The sequence below is a fragment of the Culex quinquefasciatus genome, chromosome 3 (genome assembly GCF_015732765.1).
Source record: "Culex quinquefasciatus strain JHB chromosome 3, VPISU_Cqui_1.0_pri_paternal, whole genome shotgun sequence".
Taxonomy (NCBI): domain Eukaryota; kingdom Metazoa; phylum Arthropoda; class Insecta; order Diptera; family Culicidae; genus Culex; species Culex quinquefasciatus.
This window is the reverse complement of record NC_051863.1, coordinates 127,064,230-127,076,356: the sequence shown is the minus strand read 5'-3', so window position 1 is coordinate 127,076,356 and position 12,127 is coordinate 127,064,230. Positions and strand designations below refer to the sequence as shown.

Sequence of the window (12,127 nt, the reverse complement as noted above, 5' to 3'; positions counted from 1 at the left end):
CAGCACTTGTTTCGAAAAGTAGCACTTTTCAACATTTTTTTGATTTAAACGATTTATTGACAAAAAAATGAAAATTTGACATAAAATTTCACTCAGTGTGTGTTTTTTGGAATTCCAAAAAATGTTGTATGGAACTCGTTGCAAAACTTGATTTTTTCAGCACTCTTCGTATTTATCCAACTCGGTGAATCTCGTTGGATAAATGTACGACTCGTGCTGAAAAAATCCTCTTTTTGCAACTTGTTGCATAAACTACTATTGTAGAATCAGCCTGTACGAGGTTTGAATCAACAAAAATTATGTTGAATATAATCAACGCCGATTTTGCGTTGAAACAAACCTTGATTTTCTCAATTCCACAAAAGTCTTTTGTTGTTTTAAAAAATCTGCTTTGACGTTTAGGGTTGATTCAACAAAAATCATGATTTTCAAATCAACAAAACTTCATATATGCCTTATTTTTCTGCATGTTTATTCCTTTACGAGGCACTTTTTAGAAGTCTAGATTTAAATTTTTATTGCGCAATTTGCAAGGTAAAAAATCAATAATTTTTTTTTATTTTAGTTAAGAGAAATGTTTTGTTTAAACAGATCAAACAAATTTTGCAATGATATTCGCTTGCAAATTGAGCAATTACAATTTAAATTAAGGCTTCTAAAAAGTGTCTCTGCATTCCTTTCATGAAAGGAATTTAGGTACACACTGAATTTTTTTTAATAAAAAAGTAAGCACATGTATTACTGTCAAATTGCTTGGTTTTAACTGGTTTTAAGAAAAGATTCAAGGGCATTGCATATTTTTATCAGATGTTTAATGAGTTCTTAAATAAATGGAACAATGCTCTCAAATGAACGTCTAATACTGTAACGACAAGTTTTTTTTTTGTTGTATTAGGTGTGAGATGTAAATTTTCCACTTTCGTTGAGAATCACTCAGACTAGCTTAATGTGGTTGCGATGCGGCATATAGATCTAAAAAATGAACGCGTGCGTGTAAATTCAAACCAAAAACTCATAATTACTTCGTTGCTTTCGTTGGGCTTGGCACTGGCCATGTTGACAGCTGTGGACATCGTCGAAACTCAAACTGTGTGTATTTTTTTTTCTTCTTCACTCTTCCTCTATTGCTCAGGGAAAAAGCCGCCGAGGGATGCTGGGGGACGTTGCACTTTCAACCTTTCTACTAAATTTTCTCACTGCCACCACCGGCCCCGGTTCTTGCTCTCTTGATCACCACAGCAAATTACTCACTTTTTCACCACTTGAGCGATTCACCGTCAGATTGGACACTAAACTCATTCACTTCTGATATTCTCTTTCATTCATTCAGAAGCCTCTTCAAAACTCTCTTTATCTTCAGAATCTTATCACTGGTGTCACACAAACTCTCACACACGTTTCACAAATCACAAACCTTTCTTTTTTCGAGTGGACCACTTAGGTTGTACACTTTTGAGCGTTACCGCGACTCAAAATTCACTTTTTGAATTTTGCGCCAAAGTTCGGCCCCCGGTGCGGAATTGTTCGCGAAGCGCGCGCCGTAGAATGCAAGATAAAACTGGCGCATGCATCAAAATCCGCGCGGGCAAACCAAAAGAGGGTGGTCGGTTGGTTGGTTGTGGTGCCGCCGAATTGACATTTTTTGGCGCGCGCACAGAACAAAAATGTGACCTGCCGACAACGACGACGACGACGACGACCACGACTGAAGACGTGACACAATCGAGCGAGTTATTGTTTGATTGTTTTAGTTTTTTTTGTTTTTGATTCTGTCAGACAGATGATTTGTATAATAATAATTATCTCAATCCTTCAATCTTAATGTCAACATTTGAAAACCGTATTATTTCACATTTTAGGCTTCTTCAAATCAAAATCATACACACTCACTAACTTGCTCACCTACTCAATCACTCACTTCATCGTTCTATCACCCACTCACTTAATCGTTCATAATATCACTCACTCAATAATGACACGAATGCCAAATTATGGTAAAGTGCCAATAATAAACTATAACAATAATAATAAACTCACTCAATCACTCACTCATTCAATCGCTCATTCACTCACTCGCTAAATTCCTAACTCATTCACCGACCCACTCACTAAATAACTCACTCACTGAATCACTCGCTCACTCGCTCACTTGCTCACCCACTCATTCATGGGAAACGTAAATAAGTGATATGTACACAGAAAAAGAGTTGAATTTTGGAATGTTGAAAATTTGGTAGGTGGAATATTACCTCTTTATTTGTGTAATATTACATAAAAAATGTGTAAAAATGTGAACCTGATGAATATTCATCAAAAACTGATGAAAATTCATTATTTTCTGTGTTAAAATTTATCATTTATTTTGCCACAAAATCTGTCACCATTTCCTGATGAATATAACCATCATTTTTTTCTGTATACCGAACCTCAAAATAAGCACCCAAATCTGTCTTACTTAACTGTGTGTTGAAATAATTTTGGGAATCTAGTCAAAATCGCGGATATTTACCGCCTGTTCAAGGTACTTCCAAAAGCTCAAAACTAATTTATATTTATTTATCGAAATAACTTGGTACCGTCATTTGGGGTGGATAGGGACAGCTGTTTTAGCCCGGTTCTTGCTCTATATTTTGATATTTTTGAATGATTTTGGTTAGAACAGATACAGATCAACTTAATTAGTACATCGGTTTCCTAATTTAAACAGGGCTGAGCTGTAGGTTTGTCAAGGTTAGTCGTCGACTAACAAGTTCTTTACAAAAAATGTCGCCCTCAGTAGGGCCCAAGAGAAACTTTGCATTTTGCAAATTTGCCAAGTTGCCGATTTGTGCTGCGCCTTCATGAAAAAGATATAGCGCCCCCTTAGGAGGCCCCAGGGCGCCCAAAACGCATTTTTTTTTGCAAATTTCAAAAAAATGCCTAATGGAGATTTAAACCCATTGAAATGCTGTTCCTAATCCGACGGTACTCCATTGTACAAATTTCTAAAAAAACGTTCAGCCTGACAAGTGTCTCTAGATTTGAGTGATAATTTTTTTTAAAAACAAATCCATCAAAATTGACAGTGCCAAACAAACAAAAAAAACTCGCACATTTTGACAGTTTTTCTGCGTTGTTTGTTCGGCAACATTTGATTGCAGAAACGTCAGCTTGTTTACATTTTTTCTTGTTTGCGAGTTTGGCAAACTGTCATACGCAAAAAGTACGAGTTTGTTTGTTTTTTTTTGCCATGGTGAAATAGCCCCTTTAGAGTTTTGTCAATCGAATCGGTTGAAAACTGATTGAAAAATATCGATTGTAATAATTTAATAATTTTTTTGAATAGCAGAACACCCAAGTAACATTTTTAAACCAACTAGCCACCACCTCAAACCATCCACATTAACGACCCCCAGGTCTTTTGTGGTCTCTATTGCAAGTTTCTGCTCGAACCTAGGAGTCCGAAGGCTTGAATGGGGAGAGCACCCAAACCTCTTTCTACTCCAAGGAACCTTCCACCCCAGTGTTTGAACTGACGACCTTCGGATTGCGAGTCCAACCGCCGCCAGCGATTCCACCGGAGTAGGCTTGGTTTGGTGTGTTGTTTGTACTTATGGCATGGAGACGGCTCCTACACCTGGAATGACTTAACGGCCTAACAACCAAGGCCGGGACCGACATTTTACTTCCTCATCCGATGGAAGGTTGCAGCAGATGGGAATCGAACCCAGAATCATCCGCTTACAAAGCGGACAGCGTAACCATTCGACCACGCACTGCCACCACCTAGTTTCCTTAGTTTTATGGCAGCATCTTGATTGCTTAATAGCAGCAAGAACTAATTAATAAGTTCTAACAGGGTTTTATGCCTCGGACATAAAACTTTGTGACAATAAAAGCTAAATGGCTTACAATATGGTTTTATGAAACTTTTAAGAAAGTATTCAAAACCCAATGGCAATGTCATGCCAAACGGTTTTATCGCATGCTTTTTTAAAGCCAAGGGTGGTTTAGCTGTCATTAGGCATGCAAAAATTTAATTAAAATCACAATCTCATGAAAAAGCTATTAACGCGGCCAATTACGCTAAACGCGTGTTCTGATTGAGTGTAATTGACCACCATATTGGTTGAAAAAATAGAAAACTGAGAAATTTGATTTAAATTTGACGAAAACACTCATTTATGCTGAATTTCTGATATAATTAATGTAGCGATAGATGTATGATTACAAATAATGATTTTTTATGAAGCGAGTTGAATTTTTTGGCTCTATCTCACCCTACATTTATCGATAAAATTTCAGCCGCAGCTGAAATTGAGCCACCAATTGTGAGAAATAAGCTTTCAAATTATGTTGATTACCTCCAATATCTATTATTTATCATTTGGCAAGACAACGACTTATTTTTTGCCAAAATAAAACCTATTTGGCATAAGACGTTTGAAAACGTATGAAATGACATTTTCCCTTAACTCCTGACTAGGTTTTAACAAAGGTTTTATCAAGGCTTTGAGGATGTTGTTGGGATTCAGTTGTAAAGCCTTGAACTCCTATGTAGGCTTTATAAATAGGCCGTGACAACCTTTTGCGGAGGTCCTTTTGGGTTTTAACAGAGGTTTATCGGGGTTCTGGGGAGACTGTTACGACTTTGTGGTTTTAATGTTGGTTTTGGCTGATAGGTTTTATAGCGGTTGTGACAGCTTTGATAAAGCCTAAAATGTTACTTGGACAAGGTTTCACCATTTGAATCAAATTGCAATGTTTGTTTTGCAATCATTTGTTTTAAAAAATATCCAAATATTGATGGAATTTTTGTTCGCAGGAAAAAAAACTATTAGTGGTACAGTACATTGGGATTCCACCAAATCACAATATTTTTAAACAAGCCCAAACATGCTAAATATGATAATGAGCGCATACACATACAAATGCGTGACAAAAAAATCAAATGTTGAAGTTTTCAGAAAAAAAATATTATTTTTGACCGAATTTGACGAATATTGCAAACGCATAAACTTTGAAAAATATTTGCAACGGCCTAAATAATTGTAAAAACAAACAGGGAAAAGTGAAACTAAATCTGATCAAATTAATTGAGTCACCCTGTGAGAAGGACAGCGTGCGCCACCATGTTAAGGACAAATCAGTTCATCCACGTTCGTCTGGTCAGCTAGCGCCCAAGGAAATCGCGAATCAACTATGGCGGAAAGTGAAAACATCAGACGACGAGGAAATAAATCCTTCACCAAGTGCCCGAGCAGGGGTAAATAACACGGGAATACCAAATTTTGGTATTACTTGGGCAAATAACAGCGACCAAATTGTGCCCTTGGTTGCCCAGTAATAGATGAGCAGTTCTCTAGGATTTCGGTCATTCGATTTTTTTTGTATTTTTTAATCCGACTGAAACTTTTTTGATGCCTTCGGTATGCCCAAAGAAGCCATTTTGCATCATTAGTTTGTCCATATAATTTTCCATACAAATTTGGCAGCTGTCCATACAAAAATGATGTATGAAAATTCAAAAATCTGTATCTTTTGAAGGAATTTTTGATCGATTTGGTGTCTTCGGCAAAGTTGTAGGTATGGATACGGACTACACTAGAAAAAAATACACGGTAAAAAAATTTGGTGATTTTTTATTTAACTTTTGTCACTAAAACTTGATTTACAAAAAAACACTATTTTAATTTTTTATTTTTGATATGTTTTAGAGGACATAAAATGCCAACTTTTCAGAAATTTCAGGTTGTGCAAAAATCATTGACCGAGTTATGAATTTTTAATCAATACTGATTTTTCAAAAATCGAAATTTTGGTCGTAAAATTTTAACTTCATTTTCGATGTAAAATTAAATTTGCAATCAAAAAGTACTTTAGTGAAATTTTGATAAAGTGCACCGTTTTCAAGTTATAGCCATATTTAAGTGACTTTTTTGAAAATAGTCGCAGTTTTTCATTTTTTAAAATTAGTGCACATGTTTGCCCAGTTTTGAAAAAAAATATTTTTGAGAGCTGAGAAAATTCTCTATATTTTGCTTATTCGGACTTTGTTGATACGACCTTTAGTTGCTGAGATATTGCAATGCAAAGGTTTAAAAACAGGAAAATTGATGATTTCTAAGTCTCACCCAAACAACCCACCATTTTCTATCGTCAATATCTTAGCAACTAATGGTTCGATTTTCAATGTTAATATATGAAACATTTGTGAAATTTTCCGATCTTTTCGAAAAAAATATTTTCAAAATTTTCAAATCAAGACAAACATTTTAAAAGGGCGTAATATTGAATGTTTGGCCTTTTTGAAATGTTAGTCTTGATTTGAAAATTTTGAAAATATTTTTTTCGAAAAGATCGGAAAATTTCACAAATGTTTCATATATTAACATTGAAAATCGGACCATTAGTTGCTAAGATATTGACGATAGAAAATGGTGGGTTGTTTGGGTGAGACTTAGAAATCATCAATTTTCCTGTTTTTAAACCTTTGCATTGCAATATCTCAGCAACTAAAGGTCGTATCAACAAAGTCCGAATAAGCAAAATATAGAGAATTTTCTCAGCTTTTCAAAAATATTTTTTCAAAACTGGGCAAACATGTGCACTAATTTAAAAATGAAAACTGCGACTATTTTCAAAAAGTCACTTAAATATGGCTATAACTTGAAAACGGTGCACTTTATCAAAATTTCACTAAAGTACTTTTTGATTGCAAATTTAATTTTACATCGAAAATGAAGTTAAAAATTTTACGACCAAAATTTCGATTTTTGAAAAATCAGTATTGATTAAAAATTCATAACTCGGTCAATGATTTTGCACAACCTGGAAATTTCTGAAAAGTTGGCATTTTATGTCCTCTAAAACATATCAAAAATAAAAAAAATAAAAAATAGTGTTTTTTTGTAAATCAAGTTTTAGTGACAAAGTTAAATAAAAAATCACCAAATTTTTTTACCGTGTATTATTTTTTTCTGTGTAGTCCGTATCCATACCTACAACTTTGCCGAAGACACCAAATCGATCAAAAATTCCTTCAAAAGATACAGATTTTTGAATTTTCATACATCATTTTGTATGGACAGCTGCCAAATTTGTATGGAAAATTATATGGACAAACTAATGATGCAAATGGCTTCTTCATACCGAAGGCACCAAAAAAGTTTCAGTCGGATTAAAAAATACAAAAATTAAAATTGAAGAAAAAAGACCGATTTCGTAGAGAATTGCTCAGATGGTAAAATACCATGAAATCATACCAAAGTCTTGTATGTGGAAGGGCACAACAATACCAATCCATGTTATTCCAAAGGTAAAATAATACCACAAAATAAAACCACTTCAATACCAAGTTGAGGTCTTCTGGATTTTTGAACATTGCTTGAATACCAAAACTTGGTATTGCCATGGTTTTATTTTTAGGTATTCCTGCGCCCTTGGAAAATCATATTTTGGTATTTCTGTGGTCTTTCACATACATGATTTTGGCATGATTTCATGGTATTTTACCATCTATTACTGGGCAAACAAGAGCACATTATGGTCGCTGGTATTTGAACAAGTAATACCAAAATTTGGTATTTTCATACAATTTTTAGTGCAGCAGTGGCAGTTAGTGAAAAAAACGTAAATGATCCTTATGCAACAACCAAATCTACTCACCTGATGATTCCATGTTGTTTTTAGTGATATTCTTCACCACACCGAATGCATTTGTCATTGATGAACGGCCTGTGCTTGAAGTTCTTGAAGCTTCTGAAAAATAACAAGATTGAAAAATAAGTATTATTAAAATGAAACTGAATTGAATCGTTTTTCAAAGTATTTGGTTATCCCGACTTAGAGATATTTCAACGTTTTTGAAAAAAATATTAGTGGGTATATCACATTAATTTTTAAAATCATCTTTAACATTTTTTGGTTTCAAGTCATTTTAGCGCAAAATTAATTAACTCGTAAATTTTTTTTAACAAATTTCCCATAGTTTCAGAGAAAATTGATGAAACCTTTCAATATTCAAATAATACCAAAATGTGCCATCCTGACTTAGAAAATTTTCCACAATTTCAATTCATTTCTGTAGGGGTATATCAAAAATGTTTAAAATCAAGTTTGAAATTTCCGGTTTTGAATGAAAGCATTCGCTTTGAGACATCATTTTAGCGCAAAATTAATTATTTTGTCAAAATTGGTCAACATTTTCCCATAGTTTCAGAGGAATTTGATAAAACACTTTAATACCAAAATAATACCAAAATGTGCCATCCTGACTTAAAAATTTTTCCACAATTTCAAGTCATTTCTTTAGGGGGTATATCAAAAATGTTTAAAATCAAGTTTGAAATTTCCGGTTTTGAATGAAAGCATTCGCTTTGAGACATCATTTTATCGCAAAATTAATTATTTTGTCAAAATTGGTCAAAATTTTCCCATAGTTTCAGAGGAATTTGATAAAACACTTTAATACCAAAATAATACCAAAATGTGCCATCCTGACTTAGAAAATTTTCCACAATTTCAAGTCATTTCTATAGGGGGTATATCAAAAATGTTTAAAATCAAGTTTGAAATTTCCGGTTTTGAATGAAAGCATTCGCTTTGAGACATCATTTTATCGCAAAATTAATTATTTTGTCAAAATTGGTCAAAATTTTCCCATAGTTTCAGAGGAATTTGATAAAATACTGTAATACCAAAAGAATACCAAAATGTGGTGTTCGATCATTGACAAATACTGCAATTTTGCAATATCAAAATAATACCTTAAATTGGTATGATACCCCATTTTGCTCTTGCATAATTCTTAAGACAAATTTTAAAGGGTCCAGGAATACCAAAATTTGGTATTGATACCAGAGAAAGGTATTATTACGCATTTCCCTTGTTATTTACCCATGCTCGGGTGAGAATCCGCTCGGGAATTGGCGACTTTTACTGCCAAAAGCTGTACGAACATTATCGAGGGTCGGTTCGTTTGTAGTACCGTCAGCTGGGGCGTATCGGGACAGCTGCTTTAGCCATGTTGTTAGTTTTGCAATATTTTAACATTTTTTATCGATTTCGGTTAACAAAGATTTGAGCTGTAAAATATTGCTTTAAAACGACTGTTCTTTTTTAGGTTGTATTTCCAATTCGCCCCAGTTGACGGTATGTGAAAAAAAATGTATGTGGATAATTTAGCTGTTTTTGCGTATGGAGAATTGATGCAAGCATGAACAAAATAGTAATCATAAGTGAATACAAAAGACGATTCAAATAACATTCACTACAAACCAAACAAGTTTTTGTCCTCATCCTAACAATCAAATGTAGCTGATAGATGTCCCAGTGATTTTCGCGGTTTTCATGTTACAATGTTTTATAGCCGGTATTTATTTATAAACCGACGACATGTGCCAGCTTCTATGCATACAAAGTTGTTTGAGGATGAAAATTATTTTTATCAGAAATCAAGAGAGAACAAGGAAAGAGAAAGAGAAGGTAACCCGGAGTAACCTATTCTAAAATTATGGTGAACTCTCAGATTGCGTCGCGCAGAACGATCAAACCTCGGCGTCGTTGGCTGTTTGTTTACAAACTTTTGACCGAGTTTCAAAGAACCACTAAAACGTCGAGTAAAATTAATTGACCCGCTTTTTTCAACAATTGCGCAGCCATGGTTGGTCAACCACCGGTCGTAAAGTTTATTCAAATATAAAGTTGCTGAAATATAAAGTGTTATTTTTTACATGAATAAATTTTAAACAATGCGTTTAAAGGGTCCATCCATGAATCACGTGGATGATTTTTCAGTTATATATCCGTGAAATATGAACTCAAAGAAATATTAGAAGCCTGTTGTCCTTGATGTAACTTTCCATAACAGGTTGTGTTATTTTACGAAAAAAATCTCTGTTATTTGTTTTGTAATTATGTCAACTTATCAGATTTTCTCAACAACAAATCGATGCATGTGCGCTCTCTTGTTTAAATTTAGAAAACAATACCACCTGTTTAGATCAAATCAAATCATGAATATGTTGTCCAACTGCAACCTGCGTGCGATACAACCACGGTAGTTGCTGGTGCGATTACCTCTGCAGTTGACGCACCTGATGCGCGACTTCGTTTGTTCTGCGTTTATCCTCTAAATTAATTGCAGTTACGCGAGTCGTGTTCGTATTCCTGGCCCATGGGGGCAGAATGGGCCAGCCTTGGTTTTGGGCTTTAGAATGAATTTAGATCAACTGTAAAGGTAAGAACAAGATTGTCCATCAGGCCTGAACGCAAACGTAAAATTTTGCGCCTGTCATCATAGCCTGCCAGTCATCGACCATTGAACAAAGCAATCCCTGCAGATTGTTCGACTGACAGTTGATGGAAAAATCGAACTGGCACAGCGTTCTGCGTTCACCACTGCGTCGAACGGACTATCTTGTTCTTAGCTTAAGGCAAGGGTCTTATAAAGGACGCCAAATAACATCACCACAACGAAAACGACGTTTGAATTCATTGTATTTTTCGAACCACGCAAATGTTGTTTATTTCGAGGTTCTCGAATAAGCTTGTTTTCTAAGATTGCCCATTCTGCCCCGCACCCTGGAAAAGTAGTCGAAAATACATTTTTTTTTTAAATTTCATAAAAAATAGTTTTAAGCTTATAATTATCATCAACCAAGCATAAAACATTGAACGGAACATCCCAAAGCATAAGCCTACTACACTGAATTCATAAATTTGTATGTTTTTCTATGGTTTTTGGCGCATTTTACTTAGGCGGGCCATTCTGCCCCTCCTGCCCCTATTGCTTAGCGTCTTTCGCTTGTTTTGACGTAGACTTACGTCTTTGTCGAAGGTACTGGGGGTCATTCCAAAAAACCCGGGCCGAAGGCCCTGGAATATTGCGTCATCCGTCAATCGCTTATATCTTCCTTCCCTCAAATCAAATCGGCACGATTTTGGTTCCATTCGATTCGAAAATTATTCAGCAATTTGCTATAAAACTTTCATTGTTGGCAAAATAGTTTTACTATTGAAACAATTGAATGTTTTAAAATGTTTTCAAAAAGCAGAGATTTTGCAAGCAAAATGAGCGCTTCCCACTCACGGACGGGAATGTCAAGTACCTATTTTGAGGGAAAATCATCCGAGCAACGCGACCGAGTGTCGGTCGCGAAAAGGAGGAAGTAGCAGACCGGAATCATACATAAGAACGCGCGCTCAGCCCATTCTATCATTCACGTCTCAGACGTCGGACCGGCAGCAGCAGCAGGAAAGCTCAGCCCAGAGCAGCAGCAGCAGGAGAGAGACCAGAGCAGCAGCAGCAGGAAAGAGAGGGACCAGAACTGCAAAAGAAGTGCGCATCGCCTTTTCGTCGTCACCGTCAGCCAGTTGCCTCTCGATGGCCGGACCGTTTGGATCGTCCCACCCGGGACGAGGCAGCAACAAGATGGGGCGCGCGCTTGCTCCTTCTCGCCGAAAAGTTGCCTCGCGTGGGTCAAGCCGTGGTTGTGAAACTTCCAAATTCTAGTTGTTAAACTTTCCAACTCTTCGGAGTTCCCTCACTTCCTATCCCTCGTCCCACCCGGGGCGAGGCAGCGCAATGAATAATTACAGTTTAAATTTCAGGAACAAATTTTGGTTTTCGGGGGCGACGGTCTGCACAGCTTTCTGAGGCTGCTCTCGCCCCCAACTCCTAAAAACCCGGGCCGAAGGCCCTGGAATACTGCATCCGTCAAACGCTTATATCTTCCTTCCTCTAATTGAATTGACACGATTTACTTCGGGGTGACAGATTGCACAGCTTTCTGAGGCTGCCCTCCCCTCATTCTGCTACCAAACATTCACTCGGTTCGCGAAAAATCGTTTTCGTTCTTCTCTTCCTTCCTCCATTCGATGTTGTCTAGTCAAAGATTTATCAACACATTCAAAGTATGTTTACATGGTAGCTGCGGTTTTGTTCGCATTAGATTTGCCATCTCTTTCTAGTAAAAGTCAATTCGAATCGTATATAAATTCTATTTCAACAACCGGTACGTACACGGTCCGACTGAATTTACCATTCGCATTCACGATCTTATTCCGTTAATGTATTTCAAGTGTCTAGCTAATTCATCAAAATTAAGAAATGGTTCACATATCAAAACTTTACGTAGTCTACGCC

At 36.0% G+C, this 12,127-nt stretch overlaps 1 protein-coding gene across 2 annotated transcripts in view; it reads right to left on the bottom strand.

The window, feature by feature from the left end:
- LOC6049317 (calcium-binding protein E63-1) overlaps window positions 1-1,557 on the bottom strand; it is a 199,168-nt gene extending 197,611 nt beyond the window's left edge. Inside the window, exon 1 of one of the 2 annotated variants that reach the window (XM_038264047.1) lies at window positions 1,023-1,557. In XM_038264047.1, coding sequence (XP_038119975.1) covers window positions 1,023-1,073 — 51 coding nt within the window. In that variant the 5' untranslated portion in view covers window positions 1,074-1,557. The remainder of the gene's footprint in view (window positions 1-1,022) is intronic. The other variant, XM_038264049.1, reaches the window with a different exon arrangement.
- Window positions 1,558-12,127: the final 10,570 nt, after the last annotated feature.